Here is an 18,465-nt window from a genome sequence, read left to right as displayed (position 1 = left end):
TTGAAAATGATGAAAGGGAGGGTGAGAGTGTACAGTGTGTACCCTCCACAGAGCTGAGATGAGCCACAGAGCTCACAGCTCAGTAGGCACAAGGGGAGAGCAGAGAAAAGACACAAATGCAGTCCTAGCCTTCCTAGTACTCACTTACCATACTCCATGTACAGAGAGCTGGGTGTGCTGACTTCACTGCTTTGGCCAGAGTAGGGCAAGGGGCCTCTCAACTTCGACTTATCATTGCAGGATTCTAGTGGCAGTGACCACCAGGGAGTAAAAACACACATACGAGGTGAGCAACAGATACATTCTCAACTTTGGAGTTTCAACATTTAACTGCTCCCATTCCCAAGACCCTCCCAAAGAGGAGAGAGGTGGCACACCAACAGGGAACAGTCCAAGAATGCAGGAACACATGGAGGAAGGGAGATGGCAAGTCAGTATATTCTAAGGTGAAAAGAGAAAACATGACCCAGAATGCGGCAACACAAAGGTGAAAAAGAATCAAATCAGTGGATTCCTGAATTTAGTTCTTTTCTTCTATCTTTTTACCAAATGTTCCAGGAACATCAGCCAATTTCCAGCCTCCTGACAAACCAATTCAGAAAACAGTTCTCCCAAGGTAAAACAAAGATAAGTACATTAAAACTTTTCTGATACCCTAACACTAGGCTTTTAAACAGTATCAGATGGGTTATACTCACTAAGGAAATACCAGGATATGGCCTCTCTTGACCCTGAAACGTAAATTTGTCATACCTACAAATTTAACCCACTTCTGAATTGGCAGAATAACAACATAAAATCTAGCAATATCCTAAAAGAAGCATTAAGACAATGCTAGAAAAGCCAGAGATGATGGCCTTATAACCAAAGGGCTCAGCCACAGGGCTGCAGACCCAGCCTCACTGGAGAAGGAAGGGAGACATTTCAAGAGAAAACTAGCAAAGTATGAAATGCCTGGGTAGAAGTATTCAAGGAACAGTGAAAGTTAGGAGTGGAGAAATAGCAGCAGGCAGGACTTGCAGGAAATGAGAAACTGATATTCTCCAAAGGAAAACACAAAGTTCCCGGTGCCACAGAAGGAAGAGCAGGTAGAAAAGCTGTGGGTGCCTGAGAAATGAGCAGGATGCTCCAAGAGAATGAAGGATTGAGCTGCATTCAACCCACTTCCCGAACAGATGGTGCCAACTTGTCAGCTGCTCCTCTCACAAAAATGCTACTGTGTGGTAAGAGAGAACCTGTGTTCTCTTCTCCTTAGCCTCAAAGATTTCTGGTGGTCCTGGCAGTGGGCTCTGCTCCTCAATACTGAACTGAAGACAAAGCAGCAGTCACCATGATACCCTGGTAAGAAACTAAGACTTGGAAGGGACCTTTGAGGTCCCCAGTCAAACTCAGTGTACAACACACACTCCAACACCAGCACCCTTTTCCTTTACATGTGAACGCCATCCAGCTTTTGCTTACTGAGCTCACTACCTCCTGATGCTGCCCATTCAACTGAACAGTTCTAATTCTTAGAATTTCCTCAGGTAACACTTGAAATCTGTCTTCTTACAATTTCTCATCTCCTTAAGAACTACAATGCTCTTCTAAATGATGGTCCCGCACACTTATTCCTCTTTAATGTTCTCTTTTCCAGGCTAACATCCCCAGTGGCTTCACCCATTACCAGGAAGCCATGGTTTTCAGTGCTCCCTCACCACTCTGTCTTGCAGATATATTCTAGTCTGGAGTCATGGAGTCATTAACATCTCCATGAATTATGGAACCCAGAATGGAAAACAAGATTCAGTTTGAACACCACCATGAAAATCAAAGAAACTTAAATCACTAGAAAAATCCTGTGCAATGGCTGGAACGGGTGGATGGGGACTTTTAAGGGAAGGAAGATGGGTGAAAGAAAAAGGAAACGGTACTCTAGGACAGGCAAGAAACATGCACCCACAGCCAAAACCACAGAAAGGGGAGAAAACACATTCTGGTGTTAATTCAAGGGGAATAAAGTAATCCATAGTAAGTACTCAGTTATAAGAAAAATTCTGCCACTGATTCATCACGATGTCTTAGACAAATATTGGGCCTCACTTTCACCCTGGGGCAAACAGGATTGATAAGTCTTGACTCTGCCTCCCAGAAGCTTGTTACGAGACTGAATGAAGCATCTGGAAGATGTGGGCAGAAAACATATAAAAAATCTTGGCGCTATTTTACAGACAGGTCCAAGCTTCACAGCAGGACCAGACTAGACAGACTTGATTTGACACCAGAATGGAAAAGGAGGTTCTGAACCAAGCAATGTGGTCACAGAGGAGCAGGAGGAGGATGAGGCGGTGGACAGAAAGGAGGACTGGCTCCCAAACCTGCAATGGGATCTTCAACTATAATGGTGATATTCCTGAGGCCTCCTGTACGTAGACAGACACGTGCAGAGGAGAGTGCAGAGGAAACGAGAATAGAGAGAGTGAGAAAAAGAGTGTCCTTTTATCTAGCAGAGGAGGGGACTTAACTCCCGAGAGGGAACCCTAGTGCTGAAGTAGTCAGCTACTGAACCCTAGCAGCTGACTCATACAGGAAGCTACACATGACCCACACTCCCTCAGACCCTTCTGCTTAGGTTTTCCCTGGGTCCCTTTTCCAATGCAGGTTACCGTGTTTCTGGAATCCACGTGGATTCCAGAATGGGGGCAGGGAAGTTTCACATGCTCAAAGACCAGTGCCCTGGAGTACAGCAGACACCAGGCCTGCAGCAGGAGATGTGAAGTGAGGATCTAACCCAAGTACTCTTCACATCTAAGAAAGCTCGTGGGAAGACAGGCTTTGATTTGGAGACTTTTTTTCCTGAAGAGTTCCAATAAGCCAAACCACATTCTTAAGGGGAAAATAGAAACAAAAGTTTGTCATTCATAAGTTTTAAATGAGGGCCTTAGCTCTCAACTTTCTAGAAATTACAAACAGAAATCAACAGCAGCTCCAGTTACTAATGGAAATCCCCCCTTTTTGCTTGTTTTCTAAATTTTTTTTATATTTTATTTTTATATTTTATTTCTAGGGCTCTCTCACCCAGAACTGGCTTTGAGCAAAAAGGTCCACATTCCACTCACTGTTAGGGAGATTCTTCTACAAATGAAACCCAACCAAAGCCTGCTAGGCACGAATAACCCAGGGCAGATGATGGCAGAGAGATGGCAAAAGCAATGAGACCCACCTTCCCATGCCTAGGGTGCTCTCTGCTAGCAGCTGGTATTTGTGTGAAGGAGGCCCCAGTGGCCCCTCCTTACCTGACTGCCTTTCAACTTGAATTAGTGATGCAGCAGTCAGTGCCCCAACTTATTTACAAGGTCATATCACCCCACACTCACTATATCCCTAGTTTTAATGAAGAAACCCTAATGTCAATTTGCCTCTCTCATATTAGTATTACATCCTGACCAAACTTATCAGGAATCATAGGAAGGGGAGGAATTTAACGGGATTATTTTTAAAGCTCATTAGTACTTCCCCTCTATGTAAGAGACACATTTAAAACTTGAACTATGATGAGTTACACTATCCTCTGATGCTAAGAATCTACTGAAAGAATTGAGGAAAGCATTTAACATTCAGCAATGTAAAAAGGAATACACATAAATATTCTCTAGAGAGACTTCTTGGGTATCCATATTACATTACAAACTTCTCTCTTTTATTATAAGCAAGATATCCATCATGTCATCAGAAACATAACTTCTCTTCCTATCATTTGAAGACCCTTAAGAAGAAACTCTCCCTTCTACCCTAAATTGAGGGGGCCATCTTCGTAACTAGGGGCTAGTGATTATCATTACCTAGGGCTCCTCTGGAGGCAATGTTGGTATCAGAATGGGAGCGAGTATGACTCCTCTTTGTTTCACTGGTGACAGTGAGTGTCTGCCCCTCTGAGAAGCTGGACCTGCGAAGGATGCTGGACAGCTGGCTCTGCCCGCCTCCCTCCTGGTCCCCTAGTGATGAAGCAGCAGAATCTGGCTTCTGGGAGCTGCTGGATGAGAACAAGTTGGAGCTGCTGCTCTCGGCATTGCTGCTGTGACTCTGACAGCTCGCAGTCCGGCCTCGGGGGTCCACGTTGCCGATGGCCAAGTACTCAGGCCCCTCACTGGCATCACTTGGGGAATCGTTCCGGCTACTGACCCAGGATGCTTCTATGGGGCTGGTTAAAGTGCTGGAGCTCATCTCATTTGGAGTGGAGGGGGAATCCCTGGCTAATGCAGGGAGTGGAAGCAGGGGGGCTTGGGTGGTTTGATCCTCTACTGGTGAGGTGTGCCCTCTGCTTTCTCGAGGTCCCTGGGGAGGGCCAGAGAGTGAAAAGGAAGTAGATCTTCTTTCTAGGGTATAAAACGAAAGAGAAGGGAAAGGTGAGCTGGAAGTCTTTGGTACATATAAAGGGCTTCTCCACAATTAAGGACCAAACTCCCTATCAGTACTGGGTGCCCAGGACACCTGGTGTCACCTCAGTAAAAGTCATTTGAGGTAAGTAAAAAATTACTTAGAAGCAGCTAAGCAAAGCACATGGGCTCTTGAGACAGTGGCTTCATTGCTTATTCATACGCTTTTCTCATCCATAAAAAGAGCAATAATAATAACACCTACCTCACAGGACTGTTTTGAGGATCAAATGAGATAATATACACAAATTGATTATAACAGATCCTGGAATGTGGTAGGCACTCAATAAATGTTACCTATGATTACTGAAATGCCTTCTTGGCAATGTGGATTAGAAACCCAGAAGAATCTAAAAACATCTCTCATTCCTGTTACTTTAATGATTCTATTGAATTATCTTAGGTCAGTTGCTATATAACTTTTTAAGATGTTCATTTTTATGACATGAAGTTTGACAAACTGCACGAACCCAAGGCTTTGTCTACACTCAGCCTGTGAGCAGGCACCAAGTCTTCTACTTTCCAGGGCTGGGGATACACGGTATGACTACCCTCCCTGCCCCCATACCTGAGCTGTGGTTGGGTACGGATTGATGAAGGCTAGAGAAGGACCCAAAGTAGGAATGCTGAGCGTAGCTGGTTGGAGGGGTATATGTGGAACCAGGCAGAGCTGTCAGGCTCTGGCTCTTTGTCACGAGCAGCGGGCTCTCATGCTTTCTGGCAAACTACAAAAAAACATGTGTCAGAATCAAGGACAGAGACCTTGGGGCATTCAGGGGTATTCAGCACTACAGAAACGCTGATAGAAGCCGACCTTTGGCAGCAGACTTGGACTGCAGCCAGAGCCTGTAGATATAGCATAGCTACCCCCTATTAGAACATACAACTTCAAAACCTTGAAGTCCTGCCATATACCACAGCTTCTGTCCCTGGAATCCTAGGGGGTAAACCTGGAGTGCTTTATCATGGATGCAGTACAACAAAATGCTCAAGACTATGCATGTGGAGTCAGAAATCAGAGAGACTAGGGTTCAAACCCAGACCCTATCACTTACAGGCTATTTGGTCCAAACTTTGGGTAAGTGACTTACCCTGTCCCTCGATGGCGTCCTTTATAAAATGAGATTAATGCCTACCTTATAGAATTGTGAGGATTAAATGAGATGATGCATGTATTGTGCATACACCATGCCTGGCACATAGAAAGTATTCAATAGATGGTAACCAAGAATCAAAACTTAAAAACCAAGAGAGAGAGGGAATCCCTGCCTAAAGAAGGAGGGACTGTGATTCCATTCTAGCTGATGTACTGATATTAGTGATGGGGTGAGTGAATTGGAGGGTTAACAATAAGCAACAAAATTTTCTTTATACTTCAAGGACAAAAATGATCCTGTGTAACACTAGGCCATACTACGTCTGATGCTACAAGTCCTACTCCTGATTCAAAATCATCCCTCTTCTCCCTAGCAATTTGCCAAGCTTGCCCGTAAGGAGGTGCTTACTTAGACTCAGGATTTTAAAAAAAGATTTTAAAAAACAGACACCTTCTTCCTCAAACAGACCTAAGCTTAGACTTTTCACTTCAATAAGTACTTTACGGTAACTCCCCTTCTTCTCCAAGTTTTTTTTTTTCTTTTTAATAAAAGCCTTTCAGTCCACAACTGCCTAAGTGAAGAAGTAGTTTGTCACATAAGGTTACATCATGGTGAATTTGAGGGACCCAGCACAGACACAGATAATCCCTTGCCCCCTTTACCATAGACGCATCAATCTGAGCCAAGAGACGGGGGTTGTTCTGTTCCACTGCTTCCAGGCATTGAAGCATGGCCGTGACGTGGGCGTTGCTTAGCAGGAAAGCAGTATCTGTGGAGAGAAAAGCTACTGCAGAGATGGAGCCCACTGGGGAGATCTTTAGCTTCCTTGTGTGGCCCAGGGAGAAGCTCAGGGAAGAAGAGAGGGGAAAAAGTAAAAATGACTTGAGGAAAATCATGCTATTTGTGGAGAGAAGAGGAATCAGGGACAAATAAAGTCTAGGATAGGCTAAGCAATGTGCAATATAGCAGAGGGTCTACAACAAGAGGCTTCAAATTCAGAAAGTCCCAGATTTGAATTCTGTTGCTAGGTGACTTTTGGCCAAGTCACCTAAACCTCCTTGGACTCTGCTTCCCTGATTGAAAAACAGAGGTATTAATACTGACCTCTCAGGGATGTGGGGAAGAGCATATGTATAAAAAGTACAAAAGTGACTGGCACATAGGAAACTCAGTACATGGTAGTTACTCTCACTGGTTTGTGAGTATGGGAATAGGAGAACACCTCAACATAAAGTCTGATTGTGTCTTACACAGCAGGTGAGAGAGAAGACTGGATGGGTGTTTCTGATCAGAATGTCTATGGCATCAAGTGAGGCCCTGGGATAAGAGTCAGTGTACAAGAAGCGTAAAGTGGAAGAGCGTGAGGAATACGGGCAACAATCCTGGCTAAGTGACCTTTACGTACCTGTGTAGAATTTTCTGATATACTGTCTATCCCCAAGCAGAGTTCGAAGCTGGGCTGAGAGACAGTGGCACTGCAAGCTATGCTGCAGCCACAACTCTGCAACGGCACGCTCACTCACACCATCAGTGCCGCTCTCACCATTCTCATGCAAGTTGATGAACTGGGAGGCAAAGAGGCAGGAGTCAAAAGATACATCCTGGTAAACACAGCAAAATTGAGGCCTGGTGATTTGAGACAGGAAAGAGGAGGCAATCAGAGGTATTTTTCCTCCAGCTAGCATCTAGAGGTTACTGAGCAAGGAGAGGGAAGGAAGGGATTAACGGCTCCACTGCTAGATTGGGCCACTGGAGAGGGACTAAGCAGTTAAGTCCTCAAAGGCAGCTCCAGGAGAGGACAAAGCTGCTACATCTGTCTCTTTATGTTCTAACTCCAAAGAGGCATCAACTCTGGGGTATTCAGAGGGAAGATAAACTTGACGTTCTGGCCTCTCTCACAGAGTTCTCTATTTCAGATGGCCGCCAGAAAACAATGCAACAAAAACCTGGGGGAAAGGATCCAGGAAAAATGCCATCAAAGGTTCTCCACCAAAGAGAAACAATCTCTCGTTGGCTCTGGCCACAGCATTCTCTACTGGAACTTCCTTCTACTTGGCTGTTCCTAAAAACAAGGTCTCAGAGCCCAGGGTTAGTGCAAAAAAATGTATGGATGGCAATTTCAGATAGCTTCTAAGAGGAAATGTCTACAGCAATACATTTTAGAAAAGGAAGTTAGAGAAGGTTTTGGTGGGAAAAATAAAAGTAAGAAAGACAAAGAAAATCTATGTAAGAAAACCATTAGGCTCTGGCCTTTTCTCACAAAAAAGGCCAGTCTGACACCTTGTGATTTGGTTCTCTGATCATTTAAAAACAAATGACTTTTCCTCACATCATCTCAACAATGAATCTGGCAGTGGGTGGGGTATACATGAAATAATACTGGCCATGTATCAACAAGTGTTAAAGACGAGTGACAGATATTTTAGGGTTCATTACACTATTTTCTTTAATTTTGTATATTTTTCAAATTTTCCATAATAAGGAGTTAAATAAACAGATACATAAATTTGACAGTGATTGATCTGGAACTAGCTGTGTAACTCTGGCCAAGTCACCAAGCTTCCCTGAGCTCTTGTTTCCCTGACTGCAAATCAGGAGTACTATGTTGAGCTGAGAGGACAGGAGAGTAGGGTGCTACAAGGGTAGCCAAAACTGTTAGGAAATGTTTGGCTCCATTTGACCCTGGCCTTCAGAAACCTCACATTTCTTTCTAATTGGTACATCCTCTTCTCAAAAAACACAGTTATCAGCATATGAGTCCAACTTCCCCCAACCACTTCAGGGAACTGTCACCATTTGCCCAGGATTTTGAAAAGCTTCATTCTGGTCCCACTATGCAGATGTTTTGAAAATAACAAAACTTTTTCACTCCTTCCCCAGAGGAGAGAAAGTGGCCCAGAGCAATGGGTTTTCAAGGTTTATTTTTTTTTTAATTTTTTTGAGGAAGATTAGCCCTGAGCTAACATCTGCCGCCAATCCTCCTTTTTGCTGAGGAAGACTGGGCCTGAGCTAACATCCATGCCCATCTTCCTCTACTTTGTATGTGGGATGCCTGCCACAGCATGGCTTCACAAGAGGTGCTAAGGTCCGCACCTGGGATCCGAACTAGCGAACCCCAGGCTGCCAAAGCAGAACATGCGAACTTAACTGCTGCGCCACCAGGCTGGCCCTCAAGGTTTATTTTTATTTTCATTTATTTTTTGCTGAGGAAGATTAGGCCTGAGCTAACATCTGTTGCAAATCTCCCTCTTTTTTTCCTTGAGGAAGTCTAGCCCTGAGCTAACATCTGTGCCAATATTCCACCACTTTACATGTGGATCACTGCCACAGCATGGCTGACAAGTGGTGTAGGTCTGAGCCCAGGATCTGAACTGGTGAACCTGGGCCGCTGAAGCGGAGCATGTGAACTTAACCAGTATGCCACGGGGCCAGCCCCAATTTCAAGGTTTATTTTTTAAAGCAAATAATCCTCCCCTCCAAATCAGTCCTACAGGGATAATTTCCTGCTCTCAATTAACAGGAAACTTGACTCACCATCCTTTTAGTCTAGGAGACTCTTAAGACAGAACATCAAACAACAAAGCCTTGTGGTTACCTTCACTTCTTACCTTCTCCACATGAAGGGCCGAGTGGGGACTGAGCCAGCGGATGTCTTTCACAAATTGCCAGTAATCAGTCTGGCGGCAACACACCTGCTGTGGGAACACATAAGGTGAACAAATCACTACCATTTTGGACCAAATCTAGTTCTAGTGTTAACACTCAAAGAGAGAAAAAAAAATATAACTCTTTCCTTGCCTCAACCAAGGTTCTCAGCACCAATCAAAGGAATATATACACATATTCATCCTTTTAAAGGATAATCGTTAAAAATTATTTTAATGATTCTTTTGGGCATTCTTTTGCATATAATATAGAAGGTTATATAATGAAAATAATCCGTTTTCTCCCATTCAGTTTCCTAGAACATAATTCTTAAAACTGGTGAAGAGTTATTTGTTAAAAGTCAGAGATGGAAGTCTTCAGTTCTTTCTGCAAAATAAAGTAAGGAAAGACCTGCTTTTCCCAGGCTACCCAGGTCAAGAAAGAGCTATTTTAAGGGTCAAATAAATGTTCAGTCCTACATAAAATAGTCTCACACTGGAAGAGGCCTGAACCTGGCAAAAAAATGTTTATATCATGAAAACCTCTTATTTTTTGAGAGTCCTTTCTGAGCTTACTGGGCACAAGCTAAAACTGAAATCTAAATAATGTAGAAATATAGAGCTGGCACAAGTATTAAGAGACAGACTAGTCAATGGGACAAAATAAACAGCCTATAAAGAGTCTTTAAAATATATCAGAACTTAACCTATGATCCAAGAAGCATCTTAAACGTCATGGACCTCTCACCTAGTCTAGGAAAGTGGAAGTAAGAATTAGAAGTGTCAGGTGTACAGGATCTTTTGCCAGTTAGAGTCACGGAGACTTTTAGTATTTCGGCAGCAGTGTGGCAGTGTTTCTGGACTCTGTTCTGTGGCTTAGTGGATACTGACTGGCCAGAGGTGGGCAGCGGTGGGATATCAACTCCAGAATGTCTCCTGGTTATGTCACATATAAGTGAATAGCATCTAAACTTGGTTTCCTTTCTTTAGGCAAAATTTTAGGCTCAGAAATGAAATAGGGGACATCACTACAGATCCTTGAACGTTATAAAGAAATATAATAAACAACTCTCTGCTCACAAATTTGATAACCTAGGTGAAATGGACCAATTCCTTGAAAGATACAACCTGCCAAAACTCATGAAGAAGAAATAGTTAGTCTGATTAGGCCTATATCCATTAAAGAAATTAAATCAACAATTAAAACCTTCCAAAACAGAAAGCACCAGGCCTAGATGGGTTCACTGGTGAATTCTACTAAACATTTAAAGAAGAAATTATACCAATTCCCTACCATCTCTTTCAGAAGATAGAAGCAGAGGGAATACTTCCCACATCATTCTATGAGGCCAGCATTATCCTAATACTAAAACCAGAAAAAGACAACACAAGAAAAGAAAACTATGGACCAATACCTCTCATGAATATAGATGCAAAAGTCCTCAACAAAATACTAGCAAATCAAATCCAACAGTGTATAAAAAGATTTATATACCATGACCAAGTGGGATTTATCCCAAGTATGCAAGGCTGATTCAACATTCCAAAATCAATTACTGTAATCCATCACATCAACAGGCTAAAAAAGAAAAATCATATGATCATATCAATAGATGCAGAAAAAGCATTTGACAAAATCCAACACCCATTCATGATAAAAAATCTCAGTAAACTAGGAACAGTGGGGAACCTCCTCACATTGATAAAGAAAATCTACAAAAACCTACTGCTATTATCATATTTAACAGTGAGAAGCTCAAAGTTTCCCCAGTAAGATCAAGAACAAGGCAAGGATGTCCCCTCTTACCACTGCATTTTAACATTCTACTGGAGTCCTAGCTAATGCAATAAGACAAGAAAAGGAAATAAAAGGTATACATATTGGGAAGAAAGAAATAAAATTGTCTTTGTTCACAGATGAAATGATCATCTAAGTAGAAACTTAGAAAGAATCAACAAAAAAATGCTTAGAACTAGTAAGTGATTATAGCAAGGTTGTGGGATACATGGTTAACACACAAAAGTCAACTGCTTCCCTATATCCCAGCAATCAACAAGTGGAATTTGAAATTAAACACACATTACAATTTACATTAGCCCCTGTAAAAATGAAATACCCATAAATCTAACAAAATATGTATAAGATCTGTATAAGGAAAACTACAAAACTCTGACGAAAGATACCAAAGAACTATATAAATGCAGAGATAATACATGTTCATGAGTAGGAAGACTCAATGTTGCCAAGATGTCAGTTCTTCCCACTTGATCTATAGATTCAAAGCAACCCAATCAAAACCCCAGCAAATTATTTTGTGGATATCAACAAACTGATTCCAAAGTTTATACGAAGAGGCCAAAGACCCAGAATTGCCAACACAATACTGAAGGTGAAGAACAGAGTTTTTCTTCAAAAAAGACTGATACTATCTGACTTTACAACATACAATGAAGATACAGTAATCAAGACAGTATAGTATTGGAAAAAGAATAAACAAATAGATCAGTGAAACAGAATAGAGAACCCAGAAATAGACCCACATAGATATAGTCAAACGATCTTTGACAAAGGAGTAAAGGCAATACAATGGAGCAAAAATAGTCTTTTCAACAAATAGTGCTGAAGCACTGGACATTCACATGCAAAAAAAATGAACCTAGATACAGACCTTATACTTTTCACAAAAATTAACTCAAAATGAATCACAAACCTAACTGTAAAACACAAAACTATAAACCTCCTAGAAGATAACATAGAAAACCTAGATGACTTTGGGTATGGTGATGACATTCCAGATACAAGACCAAAGGCATGATCCATGAAAGAAAGAACTGATCAGCTGGACTTCATTAAAATTAAAATTCTGCTCTGTGACAGACAGTATCAAGAGAATGAGAAGACAAGCCAAAGACTGGGAGAAATATTTGCAAAAGACACATCTGATAAAGTGTTACCTAAAATATACAAAGAACTGTTAAAACTCAACAATAAGAAAACAAATAATCTGACTTTTAAAAAATGGGCCAAAGAACTTAACAGACACCTCACCAAAGAAGATGGCAAACAAGCACATGAAAAGATGTGCCACATCATCTGTCATCAGGGAAATGTAAATTAAAACAACACAATACCACTATACACCTATTAGAATGGCCAAAATCCAGAACACTGACAACACCAAAAGCTGACAAGGATGTGGAGCAAAAGCAAATCTCATTCATTGCTGGTGGCAGTGCAAAATGGTACAATCACTTTGGAAAACAGTTTGGTAGTTTCTTACAAAACTAAACATTCTCTTACTGTATGATCCAGCAATAGCACTCCTTGGTATTACCCAAAGGAGCTGAAAATGTATGTCCACACAAAAACCTCAATAAAAACTTGATGTCAGAGTGACGTCAGCATCAACGCAGAGTAAGCTGTTCCCTTAGTCTTAACTCCCTAAATTACAACCAAACAGACATTCGTTAACCAACAGAGGATTCCATACACAGCACAATAGGATGTCTGAGAGATCCATGCAGCCATACATCTGAAGATGGGGGTACTGGATCCCTCGTAAGCAGTGGAAGGAGGTGAGCAGATCCCCTCTTCCTCCCCAGTGGCATAAATCTAGGTCACAAGTCCTCACACAGCAGCCAGCACATGGCTCTAAGAGGAGGTGGGAGAGCAGCCAGGCCTGCAGGTGAACACTTTTGCTTTCAGAGTTGCAGCCTGGCCAAGGGGAACACTTCACACTGAGTGGCATGGCTCAGCCACCACAAGGGTGCTCTCATCAAGTGCAGCAGCCCAGGTGAATCACCCAAGAGTCCGGAGTGGGTCTGCAGGTGAGAAAGAAAGTGCCCCTCCCCTCTCCCCTAGTGCACCATCTCAGCAGGTCCCCCCAAGGCAGCAGTTCCACACCAGAGCACTTGCGCATGTGTGAGACCTGCCAAGCAGCTGCAGCCAGGGGGCAAATGCAGACGAGCCCTATCAGCACAACTTTCAGGAAATGCAGTGGGTTCAGAAAACACAGCACCTGCCCCCTCAGAGGTGGCAGGTGGAATCTGCGACCTGATACTACCACTATGCACCAGCAAAGGATCATATCATCAAACACCATGAAGAACTACATTAACACTCCAGAGAAGAAGGAAAATGATGTCTTCAGAAACCAATCCTGAGCTCACAGAAATTTACAATCTAAAATGATGAAGAATTCAAAATAGTTGTCATAAAGAAACTCAAGTTACAAGAAAACTCAGAAAGACAGCTCTATGAACTCAGGAATAAAATTAATGAGCAGAAAGAATACTTCATAAAAGAGATTAAAACTCTAATAAAAAAATGAAACAAATTCTGGAGATGAAAAACACAATTAATGAGATAAAAAAACAATCTAGAAACCTTAAAAAACAGAGGTGACATTATGAAGAACAGAATTACTAATTTAGAGGATAGAAATATAGAAATACTTCAGGTGGAGTAGGAGGGAGAACTAAGATTTTTTTTAAATGAGGAAATTCTTTGAGAAATATCCAATTCAACTAGGAAAAGCAATCTAAGAATTATAGGTATTCCAGAGGGAGATGTGAGGAAGAAAGGAGCAGAGAGCTTGTTCAAAGAAATAATAGATGAGAACTTCCTAAACCTGGAGAAGAAACTGGACTTACAAGTATATGAAGTCAATGGAAGTCCTAATTACATCAGTGAAAAAAGACCTTCTCCATATAATAGTATAACCGGCAAAATTCAATAACAAAGAAACAATATTAAGGGCAGCAAGGAGGAAGAGAATAATTCACAAAGGAACTGCTATCAGGCTTTCAGTGGATTTCTCAGGAGAAACCTTACGGGCTAGGAGCATCTGGAATGACATATTCAAAATACTGAAAGACAGAAACTTTCAGCCAAGAATACTCTATCCAGCAAAACTATCCTTCAGATACAATGGAGAAATAAAGCTTTCCCAGATGAACAAAAGCTGAGGGAGTTCATCGCCACTAGACCTCCCTTACAAGCAATGATCAAGGATCATACCTGAAACAAGAAGCAAAGGTTTACAAAGCCTTGAGCAAGGAGAGAAATAGACAGACAAAATCAGAAAATTACAGCTCTTTATCAGAACAGGTTAGCAAACAATTATAACACAAAAGATAAAGGGAAGGAAAGCGTCAAAAATAACTATAAACACCTCATTTTAATCACAAACTTGCAACACAAAACAGAATAAGTTGTGACAACAATAACTCAGATGGGGAAGAGGAAAGAGATGGTACCTATTTAGACTAATGAGATAAGAAGTTATCAGAAAATGGACTATTTCATCTATGATATCTTTTATACAAACTTCATGGTAACCACTAAACAAAAAATCAGAGCAGAGACACAAAACACAAATGAAGAGAAAGCTGAGAAAACGGTCACAGAAAACCACCAAACTGAAATGGCAGTCAGAAATAGAAGGGAAATATAGAACAACTGGAAAACAAGAGATAAAATGGCAGTATTAAGCCCTGATATATCAATAGTCACTCTAAATGTAGATGGACTGAATTCTCCAATCAAAAGACAGAGAGTGGCTGGATGGATTAAAAAACAAGACCAACAATATGCTGTCTTCAGGAAACACATTTCAGCTCTAAAGACAAATACAGGTTCATAGTGAAGGGATGAAAGATACTTGAAGCTAATGGCAAACAAAAGAAAGCAGGTGTTGCCTTACTTATATCAGACAAAGCAGACTTGAAAATAAAAAAGGCAGTGAGAGACAAAGAGGGGCACTATATAATGATAAAAGGGACATTCCACCAAAATGATGTAATACTTATGAATATATATGCACCTAACACAGGTGCACCGAAGTATATAAAACAACTATTAATAAACCTAAAGGGAGAAATTAACAGCAACACAATAATAGTAGGGGACCTCAAAATCCCACTTATATCAATGGATAGATCATCCAGACAGACAGTCAACAAGGAAATAGTGGCCTACATGAAAAACCAGACCAGATAGACTTAAGAGATATATATATAGAACATTCCATCCAAAAACAGCAGAATACACATTCTCCTAAGTGCACATGGAACATTCTCAAAGATAGACCATATATTGGGAAGCAAGGCAAGGCTCAATAAATTTAAGAAGATTGAAATCCTATCAAGCATCTTTTCTGACCACAGTGCTATAACACTAGAAATCAACCACAAGAAAAAAAGCTGAGAAAGTGACAAATATGTGAAGACTAAACAACATGCTATTGAACAAGTATTGGATCAATTAAGGAATCAAATAAGAAATTAAAAAATACCTGGAGACAAATGAAAATGAAAATACATGATACCAACACTTGTGGGATGCAACAAAAGTGGTTCTAAGAGGGAAATTCATAGCAACACAAGCCCACTTCAACAAACAAGAAAAATCTCAAATAGGTAATCTTAAATTACACCTAACAGAACTAGAAAAAGAAGAACAAAGTCAGCAGAAGGAGGGAAATAATAAAAATTAGAGCAGAGATAAATGAAACAGAGACTAAAAAAAAAAAAACAGTAGAAAGGATCAATGAAACTAAGAGCTGGTTCTTTGAGGAGATAAACAAAATTGACAAACCCTTAGACTCACTAAGAAAACATGAAAGAAGGCTCAAATAAATAAAATTAGAAATGAAAGAGGAGAAATTACAACAGATACCACAGAAAGACAAAGGATTATAAGAGATTACCATGAAAAGCTATATGCCAACAAACTGGATAACCTAGAAGAAACAGATAAATTCTTAGACTCATACAACCTCCCAAAACCGAATCAAGAAGAAACAGAGAATCGCAATAGAGCAATCACAAGTAAAGAGACTGAAACAGTAATCAAAAACTTCCCAAAAAGCAAAAATCCAGGACCAGATGGCTTCTTCAGAGAATTCTACCAAACATTCAAAGAAGATTTAATACCAATCCTTCTCAAACTATTCCAAAAAATTGAAGACGACAGAAGGCTTCCTAACTCATTCTATGAGGCCAATATCACCCTGATATCAAAACCACACAAGGACAACACAAGAAGGAAAATTACAGGCCAATATCTCTGATGAACATAGATGCAAAAATTCTCAACAAAATATTGGCAAACCAAATACAGCAATACATTAAAAAGATCATACACCATGATCAAGTGGGATTTATACCAGAGAAACAGAGATGGTTCAGTTCAACATCAGCAAATCAATCGATGTGATACACCACATTAACAAAATGAGGCATAAAAATCACATGATCATCTCAATAGATGCAGAGAAAGCATTTGACAAGAACCAACATCAATTTACAATAAAACCTTTCAATAAAATAGGTATAGAAGGAAAGTACCTCAACATAATAAAGACCATATATGACAAAGCCACAGCCAACATCATACTCAACAGGGAAAAACTGAAAGCCATCCCTCTGAGAACAGAAACAAGACAGGAGTGTCCACTCCTGCCACTCTTATTCAACATAGTACTGGAGGTTTTGACCAGAGAAATTAAGAAAGAAAAAAGAAATAAAAGGTATCCAAGTTGGAAAGGACAAAGAGAAACTCTTGCTGTTTGCAGATGACATGATCTTATATATAGAAAACCCTAAAGAACCCACCAGAAAACTATTAGAAATAATCAACAACTACAGCAAAGTTGCAGGGTACAAAATCAACTTACAAAAATCGGCTGCATTTCTATACTCCAATAATGAAGTAGCAGAAATAGAACTTAAGAATACAATCCCATTTACAATTGCATCAAGAAGAATAAAATATATAGGAATAAATTTAACCACAGAGATGAAAGACCTATACATGAAAACTATAAGATATCATTGAAAGAAATCAAAGATACAGAAATAAATGGACAAATGGAAAGATATTCCATGCTCATGATTGGAAGAGTTAAAATGTCCATACCACCCAAAGCAATCTACAGATTCAATGCAATCCCAACCAGAATCCCAATGACTTTCTTCACGGAAATAGAACAAAAAACCCTAAAATTCATATGGGGCAACCAAAGACCCTGAATAGCCAAAGCAATCCTGAGAAAAAAGAACAAAGCTGGAGGCATCACAATCCCTGACTTCATAATATACTACAAAGCTATAGTAATCAAAACAGCATGGTACTGGTACAGAAACAGGCACATAGATCAACGGAACAGAACTGAAAGCTCAGAAATAAAACGACACATCTATGGACAGCTAATCTTCGACAAAGGGGCTAAGAACATACAATGGAGAAAAGATAATCTCTTCAAAAAATGGTTCTGGGAAAACTGGGCAGCCACATGGAAAAGAATGAAAGTAGACCACTATCTTACGCCACACACAAAAATTAACTCAAAATGGATCAAAGACTTGAAGGTAAGACCTGAAACCACAAAACTTCTGGAAGAAAACAGAGGTAGTACACTCTTTGACATCAATCTTAAAAGGATCTTTTTGAATACCATGTTTTCTCCAACAAGGGAAATACAGGAAAAAATAAACAAGTGGGACTTCATCCAACTAAGGAGCTTCTGCAAGGCAAAGGAAACCAGGATCAACACAAAAAGACAATCCACCAACTGGGAGAAAATAATTGCAAATCATATATCCAACAAGGGGTTTATCTCCATTATATATAAAGAATTCACACAACTGAACAATAAATAAACAAACAACCCGATCAAAAAATGGGCAGAGGATATGAAAAGACATTTCTTCAAAGAAGATACAAAGATGGCCAATAGACACATGAAAAAGATGCCCAACATCACTAATCATCAGAGAAATGCAAATCAAAACTACCCTAAGATACCACCTTACACCTGTTAAAATGTCTATAATCACTAAGAAAAAAAATACCAAATGTTGGAGAGGTTGCAGAGAAGAGGGAACCCTCACACACTGCTGGTGGCAATGCAAACTGGTGCAGCCACTATGGAAAACAGCATGGAGATTTCTCAAAAAAATAAACATAGGAATACCATATGACCCAGCTATCCCACTACTGTGTATCTATCCAAAGAACATGAAATCAACAATTCAAAGTGACTTATGCACCGATATGTTCATTGCAGCGTTATTCACAATAGCCAAGACATGGAAGCAACCCAACTGTCCATCGACTGATGATTGGATAAAGAAGATGTGCTATATATACATACAATGGAATACCACCCAGCCATAAAAACAAGACAAAATCGTCCCATTTGCAACAACATGGATGGACCTTGAGGGTATTATGTTAAGCAAAATAAGCCAGAGAAAGACAAACACTGCAATGATTTCACTATAGCATTGTTATTCACTGTAGCA

The 18,465-nt window shown here is 40.4% G+C and overlaps 1 protein-coding gene across 16 annotated transcripts in view; it reads right to left on the bottom strand.

The window, feature by feature from the left end:
- Nucleotides 1–18,465, bottom strand: part of RUBCN (rubicon autophagy regulator) — a 68,046-nt gene that overhangs the window by 20,417 nt on the left and 29,164 nt on the right. For 3 of the 16 annotated variants that reach the window (XM_044771402.2, XM_044771401.2, XM_070509018.1), the window contains exons 3-9: nucleotides 9,121–9,207; nucleotides 6,918–7,077; nucleotides 6,175–6,281; nucleotides 4,984–5,140; nucleotides 3,822–4,355; nucleotides 2,358–2,402; nucleotides 149–244 (exon numbers count right to left, since the gene is read on the bottom strand). In XM_044771402.2, coding sequence (XP_044627337.1) covers nucleotides 149–244; nucleotides 2,358–2,402; nucleotides 3,822–4,355; nucleotides 4,984–5,140; nucleotides 6,175–6,281; nucleotides 6,918–7,077; nucleotides 9,121–9,207 — 1,186 coding nt within the window. Of the gene's footprint in view, nucleotides 1–148; nucleotides 245–2,357; nucleotides 2,403–3,821; nucleotides 4,356–4,983; nucleotides 5,141–6,174; nucleotides 6,282–6,917; nucleotides 7,139–9,120; nucleotides 9,208–18,465 lie in introns of all 16 variants that reach the window. The other 13 variants (XM_044771398.2, XM_070509017.1, XM_014830696.3 and 10 more) reach the window with 9 other exon arrangements.

Source organism: Equus asinus, chromosome 5, assembly GCF_041296235.1.
Source record: "Equus asinus isolate D_3611 breed Donkey chromosome 5, EquAss-T2T_v2, whole genome shotgun sequence".
NCBI lineage: Eukaryota > Metazoa > Chordata > Mammalia > Perissodactyla > Equidae > Equus > Equus asinus.
The sequence above is the reverse complement of the archived record's forward strand: the minus strand, read 5'-3'. Positions and strand labels throughout refer to the sequence as shown.